Below are 22,124 nucleotides of genomic sequence, written 5' to 3' on the forward strand. Positions count from 1 at the left end.
AGAGTATGGCCTCACCAGGCTTTCAAATGGCTCTGATGAACAAGCCCCCCAAAAAGCAAGCCCTTGGCCCTTTACCAACATGTACATACATAGTTACATACGTAGGCCTTTTAAAAATAGCCGATCTGCAGAGAAGCACGCTCTAGGAGGCTCAACGAATTTGTAGATCGGCTATTTTCAAAAGAAATCTTGAAGACATTTTGGAAAATGTGAAATATTTTCAAACATTTGTATGGTGGTCCTTTGGCAGAATGTTTTCAGATGGGGGTCCGCAGACAAATATAATTGAAAATGAAACACTGGTTTTAAAGCCCCCAAAACTGCCATAGCAACGGATATAGACGCCGGCGTCATCAACAGGCGACACGTTACGTATGCATGTCCTCACTTCCGGTGTAAAAAGATAAAGCTTTTGTACGAAGGTAAGATGCAATACATTTAACAACATTGATGGAAATCATTTCTCGACATTCACAGGACGACGTTCTGTTGTGCACAGTAATACACATTGCATATTCAGTCGTGCACATGCAGTTATTATTATGCCACTGTGGCGTGCATCGCCCCTATGTTATATTATGCTGACATTGACTGTTGACAGCCATGTATGGAGCTAATTGTTAGCACAGTGCTAACACTGGCTACCGACCATTGCAGTGTAATTATAATCATAGACTGTGATGCACCGATATCTTGTCGCCTCATAGTTCACTTCACACCAATGTCTCCGTTTTGTCGTTGATACTATAAGCCAGGTTGCAGCAAAACTAGCGCGCCTGGGCTAACAACGTCGTAAGCTATTTTAAGTAAAACGGTTTGTGTGTGTGTGTGTGTGTGTGTGTGTGTGCGCGCGTGTGCGTGTGCGCGCGCGTCTATCTACTTTTGATGGTTGTCAACATCATCACCCGGCATTGTTATTTTGGAGGAAAGCTTGGGGTACACACACACACACACACACACAAACACACCTTCCTGTCAAGAGAGAGAGAAAGAAAGAAACACACTATTTGTTTGTCTTTCATAGTCTGGCCTGTTGTGAGGTTTTTTTGGCAGTTCATTCATGCATATTTCATTGCAGGTAATGTTATTCTCCTCTCTCACCCAACACTTCTGCCCGAGTAAAATTTAAATATTAATGCTTTCTTGCCAGATCAGTTCATTTTAGATTCCTGGACCAATTGCTGATCTTTTTCATTCACTTTGCCACATGTTTAGATTCCCTTCAGTTAATCCGTGACTAAAACATTTTTAAACACTTAAACCCAAGCATCCGTATTGTCCGGAAAACTTTTGCTGAATATAGCAGATCGACAAGCTCACGCCGTGAAGCGTTCCCTATGAGCATTCCCCACAATAACAGACGATATACTAGAATTGAGCTGGATACCAAAATTGTTCTCCTTGTACTTTGCATTTGTTTCCCTTCCAGACAATACTGTCTTCTATGGTGGGGTCGTTGGGAGTCTCACCAAGCCGTTCTGAACGGCAACATTTCATGTGAGCACGGAGGGGTCTGATCGAAGGCTGAGAAGATGGTCTGATGGACCGCCGTTTTTTGTTGACCTTCTTATTCTGCTCAGTCTCGTGGATCCTCTTCTGGGAGGTGCGTTGGAAGAAAGGCAAAGACAGTCAAATTGAGGAATGGCTCCAAGGTCAACGCCTCTCTGAATACAGGCATTTATTTGAAGGTCAGTTGATGAGACCTCTTCATTTGTGGGTACTGGGGTTTGTCCTGTCAATTTCAGACCAATATGCTAGTGCTGAATTAGCCTCGCAGTGGCCAGACGTGAATCTGCCGGTGGCATGCCTATTAGTATGGCCAGTAGCCACGTGTGGTTGCCTGCCTGGAATTCACTAATATCTACACCTAAATGTATGAAATGTATGTGTGATAAAAATGTATGTTTTCAGGGCAGCCCTGATGTAGATGGGGGGGGTCTTTTAGGCTTCGTAAATATGACAACATGGACACAATTATAACAAAAATAATTGGTTATGTAATAATTGTGACAACCCTAGATGCATATGTGTCTGTCTCCCTGAGTGATGGCTGTATGTGTGCGTCCTCCAGATGTACAGACATTGGAGGAGCTGAGCCTGAATGTTCTGAGTCGCCTAGAAGAGGTGGTGCAGGAACAGCGACGCTGGAAGGAAATCGCAGAGGCCCACATCCAGCTGCTCCGAGACTTTGCCTTCCAGGAGTGGCTCTGCTCCCAGAGCTTGGAGCACTACTACCATACGTAAGTAGACCACATTCTTTTTCCCATTTTATTTTCAATTGGGATTCCAGGGATAAAATAGTCAAGCATTTTATTCAACAGCTTTTGTCTTTATGACAGTAATACTGTATTATGATTGAAAACTTGTAGACTGATAATTCAGTCATGTGCATTTTCTTCCTCTCAGTTTTAATTATTATTATATTTCTTTTAACAAAATCAAGGTTCAAGTTTATTGTCATTCATCCACATACAGGTATACGGCCGAACGAAATGTCGTTTCTCATGGACAAAGGTGCTAACAAAAAAAACAACATAATCACAAACATCATACTTTACAGAAATATTTTGGTAGTATGATTTTTGTTCTTATGACGTTTCAACTATGATGTAAAACCTGCTGCTTAACAAGGAACTACCATGATGCTATCCTGCCATAATTTGGTTTGGTTATGGCCTCATCAAGAATATGTTGTATGTGCTTACAATGTCCACTAGAGGGCAGCATCCCCATTGATAGCTGAATGAGCTTGCTGACATTGAGCTCTAGGCTGCAGTGTTTCAGAGGGTCACTGCAGTAAAGACTATTCCTTTCATAATACACAGGCTGCTACACAGTGGACACCCTGCAACATTGCAGATGTGGGGGATGCCCTCTAGGCTGTCGCCCTCTAGGCTGTCATTACGAGTCAGCCCTTTATAGAAATACTGCCCATTCAGTAATTTTGAGAAAAGGAAACGGAAGTTTTTAAAGGTCAGAGTTGTCTCTTCTGTGTATTACTGCTGCTGCTGTAGGTAAACGGTATTAAAACAAACAGGAGTACTATATTTTAAGTACATTCTCAAAGATCCTGGAAGGACAGTGTCACAATTTCATGACTACTTCATCATGTTTTATTTAAAATTAGATTTCACACACACATATGTGTATTTTTAGGCAGAAAGCAGCAACTTTGATAATCTTAGTAAATATTCATGTGAAAGCTTATTTTCATACACGTTTAGGTCTTTGGTTAAAACAAGTCTTTTGTTAAAGCTTTATATTCTGATAGCAATCATTGATTCATTCAATCAGTAGTGTTTGTTTAGTAACAGCATTTTCCCGTCTGACAGATTCAGAATACCACAAGCGCCATTGTCTTTATTCTACACCTGTGTTGTGCTTAAATGTTCAGCTTTTGCTAAATTGAATAGTAGGTTATGGTTGTGTTTATACTAGTCACAACCATTAAACCTTGACATTGTATTCATCATACCAGTAGCTTACTTAGACCTGCTCACATAACATCACTGTCAAGCGGCACACAGGCTTAATCGTATGTCATTTTAATAGAGGTTAGTGCAACGGGTCACACAATCTCATTCTTCTGCTTGCTGTTGACATAGCCTCTGTGTTAAACTGATAACATCAAGGTTACTTAGTGTTCACAGTTAGTGAAAAACTAATGTTTGCATTGTGTGTGTTAATGTTTGTGCAGCCATGCATGCATGCCTATGGGACAGTCCATTGTATGCAGTAGACCACCGCCCAGTTAAAGCAAGCTGCCTTGCTCATGTGGAGCATTTGTCTCACCGTCAGTTATTGGGCTGTACGTTAGATAGGTCGATTTCAATGTCATTCAGATAAGTACTTGTTCTATACTTTTTCTCCCCGGTATATCCAATGCAGACTGAAGACCCTGGGTTGTGTGAATTTGGATGATCTAGCCCAGTTTGACAGTCAGCTGCAGCTGTCACTGGCAGCGTGGGGCTATTACTACGAAGATTACATCAAGTTGTCCACTGGTGTTAAGGTCCTCCAGGCCTCCAGGGGGAGCCGTGACCAGGACTACGAAATCCAGCTGGTGCACAGCCTCGCTGAGAGGCGTCTGAATGAGAAGTGGACGATTGGTGAGTCTGTGATCATTTTCCCTACTTGGTTAGGAGATATTTGGTAGGGCTGCATTTTCATATAATCAAGGGATTTGCATAGTAAATGAAATGGAAATTATGTATGTATCCCAAATGATTATTATCTGCTTCCCACAAATGTTGCTGCTGAAAAATTAGCATTTTCCTTCAAACCACCCCAGGGTTCTAATGGATAAGTTGACTATTGCTTCCTCCCTTCCTTTTATAATATTGACGTTGACTCTCTTGTACATGCTTAGAGTATTGTCTTTCTTTTGGTGGAAATGCTAAATGTAGTTTGCCTGCTCACAAAATAGCCACTTTTACATAGACCACGTCGCAGGATCATTCTGCCTCGCTGTTCTACATAAAGGGTATAGACACAGAATGGGGGGGTCCTCATTGTTGTGTCGCCTCTTTGAGCCAGCAGCGGAGAGAGTCACAGAGCTGAATTGACATTTGTGTATAAGTGACAGTTGGCAGGGCGGGACTGAGATCGGATGTGATCATGTCTAAAGTCCACGGGCACGGCACCTTTATGCATTGAACCGCTCCCTACTTCTATCGGATTTCTCCTACAAGTGTGTGTGTGTGTGTGTGTGTGTGTGTGTGTGTGTGTGTGTGATCACACAAACACAGCTTCAGTAATCAGTACATATATTTTCACAATCTGACCCACTGTCCTTCATTAAAGACAAAGAATTTTCGATGGAAGAATACAAAGCTTATATTTCATGATAAAATGTGGGAAACACAAGTCAGTCCTGGCTGTACAGTCGGTGGCAACAACAGATTGATATCAGTTACCCTAAAATCAATAAAAATACATACATCTTTTCAGTCTTTGGCTAATGCCATAAATGTTGGCTATAGCCTAAAGTCTACCGACATGTGTGTGTGTGTGTGTGTGTGTGAATGAAATAAAGGGAGAGAGACGGTTATTATTATTATCTTTTTACAACTCAATGCTTCAATACCAGAGCTTCCATGTCGGCTTCATCATCATTTATGTTGGTATTTTGTGAAATAATGAATAGGCCAGGTTATAGTTGTATATGTATAGATTGATTATATTCTACTGATATCCTCAGCCATTATTTGAAACGGCATTATAAGACTAGATGCTGACACTGATACTGCTGATATGCTATATAAAAGCACACACAGCTTTCTTTAGTTCTGTCACTGTGTCAAATGGGAAAGCTGCATTAATAATGGTGGCTCTTTGTTATAGCCAGCGGATCTCTGTATAAAAGTGTAAGGTCTGAGGAAGAGCTTCCCAGCTTGAAACTTTCACAACATGGAGCATAACTACTGTTGTGCAGATTTTATTTTTCTATTGTTACTGTATGTTCCAGCACCCAGTCTAGCGGGTTTTGGGATGTGCGTGTTCTTTGTCTTTTTTGCATTAAGTTCTTGCATTGCCACATTCCTATAAAAAGCTGATAGAATCGGTATCACTCAGAATCAGAACATCACTTGCTGGGTATTAAGATTGGATCAGGAAGAAGAAGAAGAATAGAACATTTGCATGCTCCAATACATTTTATTGACAGGAGTTTGACCTGACGAAGATCCCAGCTTGAAATCGTTGTCAATAAAATGTATTGAGCATGAGTGTGCTTTTCTTAAGCTCTTTTCTGATTCCACGTCACTTACACACCCACGTTAGAAAGACAGCCTACCAACATTTACAAGTAACTGAAGCACCTTGGGCCACACCTTGTCACAGTTCCCTTTTGTCAAGATAGCAAAGCATACAGTAGTTTGCTGCAGCGGGTTTTGCATCATAGTTGAAATGTCATAAGAACAAAAGTGGAAACGCAAAAGAACTGCAGCCTCAGACCAGGAAGAGTGACAAATGGTTTGTTTGAAGTAAAACCTGCTGTATTCTCATGACTCATTTGCATGTCGCACATGTCTTTCAGCGGGAGCTCTAATATTTGGCTGTACTGTGGCGCTGTGCTTCTTGATAAGGGACCTGATGTTTTACGTGATTGGTAAGTTAGTTTGTGGATTGCTGTTTGGATAGAGGGATAAGTCTGATCAGGGTGTGTGTGAAGAATAATAATCACTCTCCCTGCAGGCATTACCTCTGTTGAGCAAAGGCACAATTGGTTTTACAGATTTGAATTTTGGTACAAATTTGTCCAATTCACCAAACTTCAAGAATGTATTTTCTTTGAACATTATCGCACTATCCCTCATCAATGAATTTATGTATGTAACTGGATTCAGTGATTGCTAAAATAAGGACACTAGTGTCTCTCTCTCTGTCTCTCTCTGTCTCTCTCTGTCTCTCTGTGTCTCTCTCTCTCTCTCTCTCTCTCTCTCTCTCTCTCTCTCTCTCTCTCTTTGGCAGGTGGAATTACTGTTTCCATCATTGCATTTGTCTTTACTATCAAGTTCCTCTGTGAGCTTGCAGCGCGGGTGGTCAGCTTCCTTCAGAATGAGGACCCAGGGAGACGTGGCGACCGCAGCATCTACGACTATGTCCGGGGCAACTACCTCGACCCACGTTCATGCAAGGTGTCATGGGATTGGAAGGACCCACAGGAAGTGGGCCAGACTATGAGCTTCAGAGTACAGGTGACAGCCTTTTCCAATAACTTGGCGTGTGACAAAGGACATTTATGACAAGGTACAAGTACAAGGAATCTCATTCATGATAAGGACAGTGGGCTAATATATGTAGAGATTTTGTAATGTGACAATTGAATAATTGGGGGAAGAGTTCAAACTAAAAATAGCTCACCTACAAGCTCACAACGTGTTGCAATGCCCTGTGGGCTTGTAGATTTGGTGTAGTGGGAAAATAGTGAATTGTATTTTATAGACCTTTGGGGGACGTGTATCGTGGAAGTTTTTGATTTGTTGCTCATTCTTGTGCCTGTTCTGTATTATGTTGTATACAGTTTTTTGTGGTATTCACTTTGTCCAAGTAGGATCACTTCTCTATCATAACTCACTTCTCTATCATAACTCCAACCCTAGGAGAACACTGTCATGGGATTAGAAGACCAATACGTCTAAATAATATTAATGACTCTGTGTGACCTCTGTGTCTTCTGCTGCAAGCTTTTAACTGTGTTCTTGTACAGTTTTAACCTGTACGGTGACCTTGAGTGCCCTGAAAGGCGCCTTATAAATAAAATGTATTATTATTATTAATGTTAAAGTGTGCTGTATTATAATCTTTACATCCAACTTTTCTGCCTCTGTCCTTCCAGCTGTTCTATAAGAATGGCCAGCCCTTCCCTGCACATCGGCCAGTGGGACTGAGGGTCAACATCACCCATATCGAGCTAGCTTTGGATATCCCCGTCACCCAGGAGGTTCTTCAAGACCCAGAGTCCAACATAGTCAAAGTGGCGTTCACTGTACGCAAGGCTGGACGCTATGAAGTAGCGGTCAAACTGGGCGGACTCAACGTGGCATACAGCCCCTACTACAAGATATTTCAGCCAGGTATATTTGCATGTTGAATGTATTTTTCTATCCATTCCAAGCCCGTATCTCTCAATAATGGGCAGTCTCTCTAATCTTGCTGATTAGTTATACATTTGCTAGTGGTTACTTGTGAATGGCATTGTTTGCTAGGCTTGCCCAATACTTGAGGAATGTTTGAGAAAAGTTATTGTGTTTTAAAATGTATTTGATTAATTTGTATCACAAATTTGATCAGTTAACCACTTAAGCTCTACAGTATGTTCTTCATTGTACAACGAATAGAGAATATAGCTGATGTACAAGCTCTCAACGTGTTGCAAACATGACATGATGTGAGCTTGTAAATCGGCCATTTAAAAAAAACTGTTGACATTGTCATGTTCTGCCTTTAAACCCAAAATCATCACTTTCTATCACTATTCTGTCTTCATTCTTAAAATGTAATTAAAACATTAAAAGCTCATGATAGAAGATGCAAACTGATTTGATGTAATGTATTTGACTTTACCCATCTCAGGTACAGTGGTTCCATCCAAGACAAAGATAGCGTATCACTTCTCCACACTGGTCCTGACCAATGGGCAGCAGCACACCTTGCAGATTGAGCCCAGGGACGAGTATGGAAACCCCACCAGTAACTCCATGTCTCTGGCAGACGAGGCCAACTATAGCGTCCATGTACACTCTGTAAGTACACTTTGTATTCCCACACTTGACCACCGTACTGCAGTTCAAACCTTTATTTAAACTTGAAAATAGTAGTAAAATTCACATAAGACACGTAAAAACACACACATTAGCATCATCATAGATAAAGGAACAATTTAAATATATATTTGTTTTTAATGAAAGATAAAACAAAACCTTTTTATTTATTTTACTTTATCCAGGGTAGTAGATGAGCACGAGTGCTCATTTTCAGCAACACCCTGCACATAGACACGCACAGACAGATTAAAACCGCCACTGAGCACCTGGTTGATTTCTTTTTCGTATAGCATCATCAACTTTTTCCATCAAAATGTCTAAATATTACAAGCTGGATGTCATTACATGAGCTGGGACCCAAAAGAAAAGGCTGACCCAACGAGCTCTGAACGTAGACTAGGGACTTTAAATGGCCACTGATATTCGGTGTGTGGTGCTGAGTACTGATTACTGAACATCAAACAGGACAAACACATTACCAAGCATCTTACAGTTCATTGATCCTCTTTCAATGATCTGCTGTCTTCTAATCGTAATGTAGAACAAACTGCCTCTATTTCTGTACAAGAAGCCAATTTTCTGTTTCATAGTTGCCAATCCATTGGCAAAAGGAAAAACGGAGCCCTCTGCTGTTTCCTTGAATTTGCCTCTGGGGGCAGGCCCCAACAGGCCCGTTTGGCCCGCCCTCAGCTCTCCACTTCCTGTGGGGCGCCTGTGTTTTCATTCCCACTATGAACAATGTATACACATTCTGAATGGCCCTGGTGACAGATTCAGCAGCATAGCTGCATAGATTACATAGATAGTTGCATGATTGAATGCTGGCTTCTTACAGTATTTAAGAATTCCTCAACACACCAAAACAACATGCGTGTCAGGCACGTAATCTTAATATGTTTAGTTTCTGCATACTCATACAAGTACTACAGTATGTTCACTTGTTCAGTGGAAAGTTGGTGTGGCATTGGCAGACTCCACCTGATTTTGCTCAAAAAAAATCTAAACTAAACAAGGTATTACAGTTGGGTAATATGGTTATAATAATACAAGTTGGTAATTGGGTTATAATATAAGTAGGTAATAAGGTTATAAAACAAGTAGGTTATTAGGTTACTCCTGTCCCCAAGCGCTGCTCAGTGGTTCCACACTGCTCCATATAGTTAGGAACGGTCAAATGCAGAGGATGAATTGCAATGCATTTTATTTATATAGCACCTCTCACAGAGAGATCTCACAAAGTGCTTTACAAGTTTACATACAGTGAAAAGAAAAAAATGGGGGAATAAACCAGGGGAAAAAGCTGTGGGGGTATCAATGAATTATAGATTAACTTTAATTTGGTCGAAATCAGTGTTATTTCTTTGTATTTGTTCCAAGCTCCCTTTCGTTTTCCATGATGTTCTCAATTAAACTTGTTACTTCCAGCTGGGCACAGTGGATGATGACAGCGAGGAGGAGTACTACAGCAAGGCTGTTTCCTCCAACAAACCGCAGTGTCAGGTTCTGCTGAAACTGACCCTGAGGAAGAGGGGCTGTTTCAGGGCCCGCATCTCCTACCAGGACCAACCACTGAGCAATGGGGAGTTTGACGTCATCGTTCTCAGTGGTGAGCAGCCCAAGGGTTGAGATGCAGGACATTTTTGAGTTTGGTTAAAGGCATACTCCACTATTGTTCTATGTCTGACTTAATCGGTAACGATCAATATGGTTCAAAGTCTGTGAATAATGTTGCCTCTGTTTGATTATGTGATGCTGCAGTGTACTTTGTGTAACTGGACGGATGGTTGCGATCCTTGGCAGTGTTGTAATTCAGTTACCCAAACACTTGAATTAATAATCTTTAAAATAAAGTGCAATATGTTATCCTCATACTGAAAATGCCAAAATGGGTCTGAGGCGACTTCTGAGTTAAATAGAAAAGACATAATAGTTAAAGACTTTGACCCAGACTAAGTATGTCCACTTAATCCTGTATATTAAGCGCTGTATACCACTGTCGACAGAGAATGAGAAGAACTGTGTGGAGAAGAACGTGTCCACTCCAGGCATCAGCATCTACTTTGAAGCGTACCTCTACAGCAGTGGGAACTACAGCAGCTCCTCCTGGCAGCCACCTGCCTCCGCCCTGCTGGCCCCCCAGAGGAGGCCCTCCATGGCGGACGAGGAGGAAGAGCACGACTCCCCTGTGGAGGGACAGCCCGAGAAGGTCAAGAAACCAAAGAAGGTCTATTGCTACATATCACCAAAGGTAGGTGCGAGATGTGACCTTGTACGTTTCTTTTTTTTTCTTTTCTAATTTTAGAGTAGCCAATATCTTTGCCCCTTTTTTTCTCCCAATTTAGTCTGTAATGCCAATTAACCCTCCCCACACATTTCTGTGTTACCACTGCAATTGTACCCTACTGGCTAACCTGCCAGTAAGGATGTAGCACCTCCATCCTACGCCTCCTGTTCATCACCCCCTGCTGACAGCACCGCCCCAGCCCTTAGGAGTTGCTGGTGCTTCCTCCCCGCCCAGCTTCCCTCCCCTGAACACGGCCACTTATATATATATAAGTGGCGTTCGTATAAACGCTCGGCCAAGCCGGATGCACCGCGGTGGATTCGAACCCCTAGACTCCGCGGTGGTGGACAGGTATTTTTTATCCCTGTGTCACCCGAGGGTCCCTCTTTATGTTTTTTGAGGAAAGTCAGAGATCTGTTTGCACTCAAAACACAACTACTGTACATTGAATTCAGTTCTATTTAAAAGCACATCTGTTACTGACTAATCCATATTTGTCACACAGCAACTATCCGTGAAGGAGTTCTACCTGAAAATTATTCCATGGCGCCTTTTCACCTTTCGAGTGTGTCCAGGGACCAAGGTGAGTGGAGCAGCTCTGAAGTAAAACCCTGCATATTAGTGGATCAATAGTGGCTCTTTTTGACTACAAGTCTACTACAAGTTTCACACATGAAGTTCTCAGGACCTAATTTGGGCCCTAGTACTACTTATCTGTTAGTTCTGGGAGCTCATGGGAGGAGCAAGGGCTGCTTACAGGACGACACTGGAACCAGTGCAACACAACAACATTTTGAACCACTTAATGAAATGTTATGTTCAAGCGGCAATGCCTTCTGGGTTTGTAGATCTGCTCTTCTCCATTCTTTTCCATGAGATCCCCCCCACCTCCTCTTCAGTGGTGGTTCTAGTTATAATGGGAAGAAAAAATAAATAATTCCCACTCGGAAAGCATAGTACGTAATTTCATGTAATTTCAACGTGCCATTCCCCTTCTCTGCACTCAGTTTTCTGTCTACCACTACTAAACACAACTACAGCAACAACTTCCTAAAATATGTCAATAGGACTTCCAGCTACGTCATGGCCAAGGCAGATGCTTGAGCAACTAGCTCTGTTAGACTCAACCCATAATCAAAATAGCCCGAAAACAATCTATCAAATGAAAAAGTTTTTAAAAGAATGGGGAAATCTCAGAAATTGAGAAAAGACTGAAGAGACAGGATCGGGTCCAAAGCATCTAAAGGCTAACTGATACTGTATGTCGCAAGTTATGGCTAGTGGTGGTGATGGTGATGCAGAGTCTGAATTGTTAACAGAGCTAGGGAAGCTTCGACATGAGAATAGTAATAGACTCTTTTAGAGAAACAAAATCCTTGCTAAACTAAAACGGGAAATATACAGCAAATGGATTAGTTGGATGAGAGCGTCACCGCAGCAGAGCACAGAGTGAGTACTACAGAAGACAGAAACTATTTAAATAGTCATCGCTTGATAAGTCATCTGCTCTCTTCTCAGTTCACTTACCATGGTCCTGACCCCATTCATAAGTACCTGACCCTTGATAAGTCCTCTGCTCTCTTCTCAGTTCACTTACCATGGTCCTGACCCCATTCATAAGTACCTGACCCTTGTGGTGGATGATGGAATTCAGCCTCCAGTGGAGCTCAGCTGCAAAGACAGGAACATCATGGCTGCTACCTTCATCCGCTTCCTGCACAAGAACATTGGTTCGTGTTACTCTTAATGAATTCAGCTTCCCTGAGTCACTGTAAAGGTTGCTTCACTGTAACAGAGAATGTAACAGTGTTTTGACAATGCCATCCGTAGGTGGCTCTGAAACTTTCCAGGACAAGGTCAACTTTTTCCAGCGTGAACTCAGGCACATCCACTCGAAGAGACCTCGCACCAAGACCTGCCTGAAGATCACACGCCACTCCATTCTGGATTCGGTGAGTCTGTTCTTCCCATTTTGAACAGCACTGCTTGGTTAAACTGAATTCACACACCAGCAAGTGAATTTACACAGTGCAGAATTCTGCTAAATGGATGTGCCTGAGCCTAGGTATGAGTGACACCCTCCAGGCTGCTTTAGGTACTTTCCATGCTTTAGTCTGTGTAGTATGTGAACGCCTGCTCCACACCTATTTCAGACCACAGCACGCTTCTGGTTGGTTGACACTCTGTTTGGCTGCATTGCAGGGCTGAAAATGTAGAACTTTTCTCAACTTTGCTGCGTTGCTTTTTGCTGCCTCCTGCTGCAGCGGTGAAAGTGGCAGTTGCTCTTTGTCATAGACAGTGCATTGAACCTCGCTGCTTTCTTAGAACACGGAATGCTGCTGTTGTGTGAATTCAGCATTACAATGAAGCTTTTCCTTCTGTTACTACAAATTGATTACATGCCTCCTAAATGTCTTCACTTGTCCCTTACTTTTTATACCTTCAACATTTCCTTTTTTCTTATCAAATAAAATTCTCCGTTCAGTCCCTGAAGGCTACCCGGAACTTCTCTGTGTCCGACTGGAGTAAGAATTTTGAGGTGGTGTTTCAGGATGAGGAAGGTTAGTAAACATCACAGCACAGCCACGTTTTGTGGATTATGCAGTATTAACTGAACAACTACACCCAAATGGTTCAATCCTGTGGCATTCCTCCATAGCTCTTGACTGGGGTGGTCCTCGTAGGGAGTGGTTCGAACTCATCTGTAAAACCCTGTTTGACACCACCAACCAGCTGTTCACACGCTTCAGCGACAACAACCAGGGTCTGGTAAGTTAATCCTCTTAACCAGTACATCATTAAAATAACTTGAATTAATCGATCTCCAATTGCCCTATGTAATTTGTTGAACGCTAAATAGCAAAAATAGAGCATCACAACATGACACAATGCGGTGTATTGAGATTGTAGTCATTTATTTTTCTATATATCTTTTCTATATTGGAAATGTTTTGACAAATTACGCCTATAATGGCACGCCCAAAATACCGGTGCCAAGTTGAAAGTGGTTAATGGGATAGATAATGTCACATCCCATTTCTCCAGGTTCACCCAAACGCTGACCGGCCACCCCACCAGCGTCTGAAAATGTACGAGTTCGCTGGCCGTGTCGTTGGGAAGTGTCTCTACGAGTCTGCCCTGGGTGGGTCCTACAAGCAGCTGGTCCGGGCACGCTTTACCCGCTCATTTCTGGCCCAGATCATTGGCCTCAGGATGAACTATAAGGTACAGAATCCAGTGCATCCTCCACGGATGGGACCTCGGTTGGAATGAGGCGTCTTTCTTCCACTGTTTACCTCGTGGTGTCAGCTGGTGTGTATCATCAGTATAGCAATATTCTCCACAATGCCAAGAAACCTGATTTGTTTCTTGGCATTGTTTATTTCACGGGAGACCTCGCCAAGATGTTTTGCCGTGCATCCAAGCACACTAATATTTCAAAGATGAGCCCTAAAGCCGCCTAAATCATCTTTTTTATTGTTCCGCGGAGAAGATGGAACGTCGTGTTTATTTGGAAAACGTCATTTTCCCATGTTTTCATTTCATTTTCCATGCGCAGTACTTTGAGACGGACGACCAGGAGTTTTACAAAACTAAAGTCTGCTTCATCCTAAACAATGACGTGAGTGAAATGGACCTGGTGTTTGCTGAGGAGAAGTACAGCAAGTCAGGACAGCTGGAGAAGGTGACGGAATCCCCCACAAATGACCCCCCCACCCCTCCCAAGAGCAGAGATAATAGACCCAACAAACCAAACAAATCAGTGTAATTATATTGCTTATCTGGCAAGCCACACATCTACTGTATGTTGAAGAGACCACACATCTATGCACCATAGATCTATGATAAGTAGACCACACATCTATGAGATTTCAGGTTTGAGTTTAACCCATTCAGGCCTGGCGTCGAAATAAAATAAAAAGATTTTAGGCACATTTTAACTATTTTTCTAAAATAGCTAAAGTATAACAGAATGCTTGAAACACCAAATGGGGTTCCCGCCCAAAATGGGTTAAGGAAATGCAGGGCTTCATTTTTAGGCTACAGTCCTATCTAAATCCACCTAGTTCAGGTATTATGTCCCCATGCCCTCTGCTTTTATTTAAACTCTGAAATGTATTGGCTGAGACTGTTTCATTTTGTAGCTAAAAGTGTTTTCAATAACTTAAACTCTGAAATGTATTGGCTGAGACCGTTTCATTTTGTAGCTAAAAGTATTTTCAATAATTTAATGCTGATGGTGCCTTTTTCTCTGGTATGATATAGTACAGTATGTAGCCTTCCATTGTCAGTCGTAACCAAAGTCATCTTTAACCGTAGGTTGTGGAGTTGATCTCAGGAGGAGCCCAGATCCCCGTCACCAACGAAAACAAGATGCATTATCTCAACCTGCTGGCCCAGTATAGACTGGCTAGCCAAGTGAGAGATGAGGTGGAACACTTCCTAAAAGGTAAGGTGCCACAAGTACAGCTGTTAACCCTGTGTGGTGGTTACCCTTTATATTGTAACCACTTAAAGCTGATATAAGCAATAATATGTCAACATTTTTAATGACCTTTATTTTTATCTTTTGTATTCAGACAGCCAGCAATGGGTAAAGCGCTCCCAAAAAAAAACAAAGTGACACATCTAGGGGCCGCAATCTGCATTCAAAGACTTTCCTGGAAGCTTTGTCGATTGGTGGATTTGCCTGTCTACTTCCTGATTGTTTAGTCATTTCGACCAATGACAAAGCTTCTTTGAATGCAGATTGTGGCCCCTGTACAGTATGTGTCACAGAAGACATTTTTGGGGAGCGTTTTACTCATTGCTGGCTGTCTGAATACCCACAAAATAAAAGGTAATTAAAATGTTGACATTATTGCTTATAGCATCTTTAAGCACTATTTGTATTTTATTATTTGTCGCATGATGGTGTTACGCAGTAAAAACAGCCTATATACAAGCTCACAAACGCTATTTTCGCAGTTTTTGACAAGTTTTGACAATTTACACCTATAATTACATACCCAAAATAGGGACACCAAATCTAAGGTGGTTAAGATGTCTTGGAATGACCTTACTAGACTAACCACCTGGTCAATTGCAGGCTTGAATGAACTGGTGCCGGAAAATCTTCTAGCCATATTTGATGAAAATGAGTTGGAGGTAGGTTTCATGTCTGATGATTGTCAGTGAAAGTCATTTTACTCACTATATGGTGAGGATATCTGTACTGATATTACTGTACTGTCTCTGTCTCTAGCTGTTGATGTGTGGCACTGGAGACATCAATGTACAGGACTTCAAAGCTCATGCTGTAATTGTAGGAGGATCATGGCACTTCAGAGAGAAGGTAAAATCTTTTCATTTCCTGGTTAAAATCAAGGAATGTATTGAACAAGAGGCGCTCAGATCAGTCATAGTCATATTCAAAGCACTGGAGGACAACTACAGCTGAAAGTTTGATTGATTGCATTGAAGACCAAGTTCCTGGTTGACAAACCTATGCAGAAACACTATTTGAATTATCAGTTCAATTAAGTTGACGAAAATACAAGCACTATTATTTTAGTTTTGGTTTTTCAAGGTGCACAGCACTATCATTTTATGGTGGTAGACGTTTCTGCCTGTATATAAGTCTACACAGTCAACTGTACCTTTTAGTATCTAAATACAATTATATCGTTTGCAGATTGAAAAACGAGATCATAAAACCACATGTGATGTCTTCTTTTATTTTCCTGAACCGATTATTTGACCATGAGATGATGAGATGAGATATACTTTATTTATCCCTGAGGGGAAATTGAAGCGTTACAACAGCATCTTGTGACACATAAAAAACTAAAAGTACTGGACAGTACCATGGTGGCAACTGGCAATAATTACAAAATAAGCTTGTTTATACTCTAAATTTCTTGACTGCATTACATCAAAGTTCCAGCTCCGGTTTGCCTTCCAGTGTCTAGATTAGAACATGTTCTGTACTCTTTTTCAATATAATCCTTTGCTAAACCACTATGAATTATTTTTTTAAATGGGGTTTTACAAAAGTCTCCTCTGCCATGATCTCATATGATCCATGGAAGCACTATTGATTAATTGCATGGTCAAACTGACTAATACGCATATTGCAATTGATGTAGGGTTTAACTTGCACATGTTGTACATTAACTGTGATTCCATGTGCAGATGCTGACTTAAAAAAGAAAAAAAAAAAACTCAAGAAAAACCTGTGCATTCTTATTACCTCATTTATTAGGCCCTCAATGCACACATTGGTTCAAACAACTATAATGTAGTGTTTTTGATTAACAATTTTCCAACTTGTTGACCCCTTTTAAAGCTTCTCCAGAAAACACTGAATCTGCAGCCTTCACCATCACAAAAATATTTTTCAGCATCACATTCAAACATAAACATTACCATAGTTAAGTTTGATATCAGTTTCAACTCCAGTATTGCATTTTTAAGCATCATTTTTACTCATATGATGACCAATTTAAATCGTGCATCCCTGTTCGTATGGGTGTGAGTACTAAAGTGTGTTTTTGTCGCAGGTGATGAAGTGGTTCTGGGCTGTGGTGTCCAGCTTCACACAGGAGGAGCTGGCTCGTTTGCTGCAGTTCACCACAGGCTCTTCCCAGCTCCCCCCGGGGGGCTTCAACACCCTCTGCCCCTCCTTCCAAATCATCGCCGCCCCCACACACAGCACCTTGCCCACCGCACACACCTGGTGAGCCCAAAAAAAACACTTTCAAGACAATAGCACAAGCTCGCAGCTTGGAGTCCAACGCATAAATTATGAGGGTAAAGGTTACTTCAGCCTACCCTGGAAGTGAGTTTATTTATTTTAGTGTATTTGACAGGGGCTGTGAAAGTGGGCTCATTAATAAAAATGTCTGTGAATGTGCTGGCATTTTCAACTGTAGTTCCTGACCAGATTGTACACAGGGTCATGAAATGCAATAAAGAAAAACAAGCTAGACCAATATTGGTCTATAAATCCATGTTACATGTAGGATTGTAGGCTATCTTTATCACATCTTCTCTTCAGATCCAAATGGCACCCAATATCTCGTAGTTACATACTTTGCATGTGCAATGTTGCGAAACGGTGAAGAAGTCATACTAACGCGAGTGTATCTGAACTGTCTTTGCACTTTGCAAGTCACACTGGTTAATTGACTGTTGTCTTCCAATTCCTTTGTAGTTTTAACCAGTCTGTTATATTCTTATTTCTTTGTAGTTTTAACCAGCTGTGCCTCCCTACCTACGACTCCTATGAAGAACTGCACAAGATGCTGAAGCTGGCCATCAGCGAGGGCAGCGAGGGCTTTGGCATGCTCTGAGTTCTGAAACACTGTGGTTCTACTCTTACCGTCACACTGGTCTGGACACTGGGCACCTGAGAGACTACCCTAAATCTACGTTCAGGGTAAGCGGGCATTACAGAAAGTCCCAGAAGGGCTTTTGAAGAAGCATAAGCCCATACATCGTTGCGCGCCGCAAATAGCCGACCTACAAGCTGACGACATATCGCGGAGGCAACGACGCATCATGAACTTGTAGGTCGGCCTTTCTCGTCGTACGATGCCACGTCATTTAGGTTTTGGACAGGCTCAGAGGAGCTCTACTACTATGTATATACTACACTTGCTTTTATATATTTAAAACAAAATACAAAAACAAACAGAAGTGAGAAATTGCTTAATAAAAGGCCAGTTTGGCTAGTTTTTATTCTAGATGCTAAAACGTCTTAGTTTTATGTTAGAATACAAAAGGACAGTAGTGCAAGCACTGGCATAGCGCAGTTCGGCAGGTCCCTTCCCCTATATGTGCACAATACACACCACTACTATCAACTTCTTTGCCATCACACAGTACACCCACACACAGATGAGTGATTCACACAACTTGCACACACGATTTGTTCACACAATAGCTTACTATTGTGAGCTATTTGCTTTGGAAGAACAGTCGTATCCACTATCCACATCATATGTACAAGATGGCACCCATTTTTTTTATCATAATCTGTCTTATATGAATCTACCACAGCAACTACCTGCAACAACAAGAAACCAAAAAAGAACTAGTAGCTGGATCTGTAGAGATCTGGATCTGCTCGCTGCTCACTTCTCTGGTGTTAAGTTAAGGTATCGACATACTTGTAGATCTGCTATTCGGTGTGCTATACCACACACACAACTAAGTATAAATCCAGTTTTCGATATCGATATCAGTCCTGTCTATAATAGTTTTCGTTTCCTCTATGTCCAGTGGCTCTGAACCCTGCCTGTCCATCTCTCTAGTGCGAGGAGAGTCTCTGCACGCCAGTGCCATTATTAGCATCTCCATCGAACACGTATCGTCAAGCAGCTGCTTCAACCCTACATGAACCGAGATACTGATAATTATTAAACATAATCAATCACTATTTAAATAGTGAGCAAAGTCGTAGTGCGATATTTTACTACAGGGGGGCATTGACTATCACCATGTAGCAGCCTATCACAGTGCAACCCTGCAACACAGGGGTTTCCGCTACGCCAGTGAGTGCAGGGGCCTTGAGTGTTTGTGTATAACAGCTTTTTTCTTTTCTTTTTCGTTTTTTTTTTGCATTTTGCAAGCTGAGGAATATTCAAGTGCAAAAGCAGCCTACATGTAATGTGCACACGCTGCACACATATAGCACTTTGGCCTTAATCGATCAGGGACTGATGTATGTAAATATATCTTTCTTTTATTTCACTACTTGTACATAATTGTGTATATACATTTTCATTGAGTTTTTTGATTTGATATTTAAAGAGAAGGGAATTTTGGATTTCTTCACTGTTACACTCTTGACGGACTGTGAGTTTATATTCTAATTTCTAAGAACTACAAACTTCTTTTTCCTCTTCTTTGTTTATTTTTGACTGACGGGTGGGTTTTAAAAGGAGCCAAGTGATTCCCTATTGTTTATGTGAGTTTTAACTTATTGTGTCTTTAAAGTTTATGTTGACCCATACTGCTGGTGTTGTGTTGTCCAGAGTGGTAGACATTTATGTTCTGTTTTTATAACCTGCCTTATTCACGCCCTTTGCCTCCGATTGTTTCTGGAGTGAATGGCCTAGTCGACTTCATAGCATAATAGTAGTACAAGGTGTGCACGCTCCATCCTACCCTTTCTGCACACCATAATCATTTCCCATCTTGATAATGCTTTATGCTAAAAACAGGATGTCAGCGGAGAATATACTTTTATGTCTTTGTATTCATGTTAAAGTATTTATTTTAAAGACCATCTTTGTTAATGATGACAGTATTCTAACCCAGCACAATTCGTTTCTGTACAGTTATGTAGCCTAGCCATTCCGAAATACCAGTGTAGACTTCAAAAACTCATTCATCCATGTACTGTTTTGTTCTGCCAGTCACAATGTGCGTAAAGCATTTTAGAAAAAGCCCCTATATAACTTTAAAAAACCACCATAAATCAAACATTGTTATGCAAGGCTGTGCTTAATATTTTGACAGTCCTGACAGAGTACTCTGAATGCAAGTCCTTTTTACTCGCAACATTCACCAGTTTGCAGTAAAAAGGAGCCACAGCCACAAAGAGATTTATCACAACAGGAACTCATTCATTGAACAAGACACAAAATATGTTACTAGTTGAGCAATGTCACATTTGGTGTCTTGTCACTGCAGGTGAGATTAAGTTATTGGAGCTCCCCATTCACTTGCATAGATCTCTTAACAACTAACGCTATTTTGGGCATGTTGGAGGTGAAAATCATTATAGCTGAAGGTGACATTCTTTGCCTACAGTGATGTGCCCAAAAATAGGTATAAAGCGCTTAAGATGGGGTGAGCTTATTTCTGTCACCGGCATTTATGTCGGGTCACCTCTTTCAGTGTCCAAAATGGGATTTGTAATATGGTTTATGGAGCGTAATTAATGGTATTAGGGTTGTGCAATGTTGACTGGATATACAAAGAGAATCGTGTAAAGTCTTTTTGGGTGGGGGTCGTGGAACAATGTTTTGTGGAAAGTGTCTTTCAAGCACAAATATCAATGGCAAATGATGTATTAATGGGAGCAGAAGATTGACATGCATTAGTTGAAATTGAATAGATTTGGTGGTTTATGAGAGCTCCGTGGCCTCCGTCTCATGTTTTAAGTGTCTGTTTTGGTAGTGTTTCACTTTTCATGAGCGTCCTAACTGCTCTCAGTGGTCCACGCGGAGATGGTTTCTGAATTAGAGCCGTCTGGGTTTGATTTGCAATTATTTTTTACCAGTGTAAATATTGTTAAATAGCTGCATATGACTTAAAAGGTTGGGTGTTTTTTTTAATTTGTAAAATGGCAAGCTGTCTGTTGCCATTGCTGAAGAATGTCTGGAATTCTCTGCATTGCAGATCCTTTTGTTGTTTATGGGAATAAAAAAGTAAATGACTGAGTTCAAATTCATATGTTTTTGCGTCATTATTTATAGCAGCAGTTTGCAGAGGCACACATCCAGGTATGCCTCTGGGTTTTGTAAAATAAATCGTATATACATACACACACGCGAATTTGGCATTAGTAAATCACTTTCACAGAGTGAAAGAGTTATAACACGTGTTATAGAGGCTATTTTGCACGAAAGTTTAAAAACCACTGAACGGCTATGTTGAATTTAGTAGAACCTTTGGTTGTTCAGTATAGAGATGAGCATAACTAGGCATGATTGTCATCTTTCTGTTCCTAGGAGCTTAATTGGAGGAACGTGAAATGACTACTTATTACTTAAGTATAATAATAATGTACTATTGATTTACCCTTGACAAAAGCTAGCACCACTAATATTGATATTGGTGTAAGGACATGTTTACACACCATTCACACGTTAGCCAATAATTGCAGGAGGACTTTTTTTGAGTGGTGCAACCACTCCAAGGAACAGCAATGTCCCTATGTTTAGAGTACCAACAGGGGGCGCTGTTTTTAATTAACAGTTAACTATAGCAAGGACAATGCTTGCTTGGCTAAGCTTTGGCTTTAGGGCAGAATCACACTGAGTATTTGATTCAAGCTGTTCCCGAATACGATTGCCTCAGTGGTCCCCGACTCCCCGCTGGCCGTGATTCTTCTGCACCCGAGTACACTTCATCTGTATTCAATGCTTTCACATTGCAGTGATACGTATCCGAGTACACTTCAATCGACCCCGACACTACCTCTATGCGGTCCCGGGAATGGTTGGGTGATCCGCTCTGGGGAACGGTACGCAGCATTCACACTAATAGCACAAAGAATCTTGGCCATTGACCACATCTTCCTCCTCTGCAGACCAGAATGTTGCACAAGCCGAGGACCTGACAGGATTGCTGAAGAACAAGAGCTTGCTCTGTCTATGATTATTATCTGAGGTGACATCCCACCATCAAAGGGATGGGGAAAGGAATGTCTGTCTGTCTGTCTGTCTGACTGCAGCCTGGTCTCAATTATCCTTTCTGCTTCCGAACTGGGACAGACAGGACTGGACAGCCACTCAGTACTCGGTACTTCCCAGGTGCTGAAATGGGAAGGCCGACATGTATAACATGATTAGCATGCC

At 41.4% G+C, this 22,124-nt stretch overlaps 1 protein-coding gene across 2 annotated transcripts; it reads left to right on the forward strand.

Moving 5' to 3' along the window:
• The first annotated feature begins 381 nt into the window (after window positions 1-381).
• Window positions 382-20,989, forward strand: arel1 (apoptosis resistant E3 ubiquitin protein ligase 1). 2 transcript variants are annotated; one of them, XR_013965342.1, is made up of 23 exons: window positions 382-422; window positions 1,430-1,688; window positions 2,072-2,240; window positions 3,889-4,109; window positions 6,038-6,109; window positions 6,472-6,698; window positions 7,340-7,577; window positions 8,077-8,246; window positions 9,693-9,873; window positions 10,271-10,515; window positions 11,057-11,134; window positions 12,140-12,281; window positions 12,382-12,503; window positions 13,037-13,112; window positions 13,211-13,320; window positions 13,597-13,776; window positions 14,111-14,236; window positions 14,872-15,001; window positions 15,641-15,699; window positions 15,797-15,886; window positions 17,094-17,269; window positions 17,783-17,971; window positions 18,817-20,989. XR_013965342.1 is itself a non-coding variant. In XM_080783095.1 (22 exons), the coding sequence occupies exons 2-22, from the start codon at window positions 1,541-1,543 to the stop codon at window positions 17,883-17,885; spliced, it is 3,063 nt and encodes a 1,020-aa protein (XP_080639221.1). In that variant the 5' UTR covers window positions 382-422; window positions 1,430-1,540; the 3' UTR covers window positions 17,886-20,989. The 2 variants fall into 2 exon arrangements, 1 of the variants encoding a protein (XP_080639221.1); XM_080783095.1 differs by having other exon boundaries at window positions 17,783-20,989.
• The last annotated feature ends 1,135 nt before the right edge of the window (window positions 20,990-22,124 follow it).

The sequence above is a fragment of the Protomyctophum bolini genome (genome assembly GCF_963924005.1).
Source record: "Protomyctophum bolini genome assembly, chromosome: 15".
NCBI classification, from domain to species: Eukaryota; Metazoa; Chordata; class Actinopteri; order Myctophiformes; family Myctophidae; genus Protomyctophum; species Protomyctophum bolini.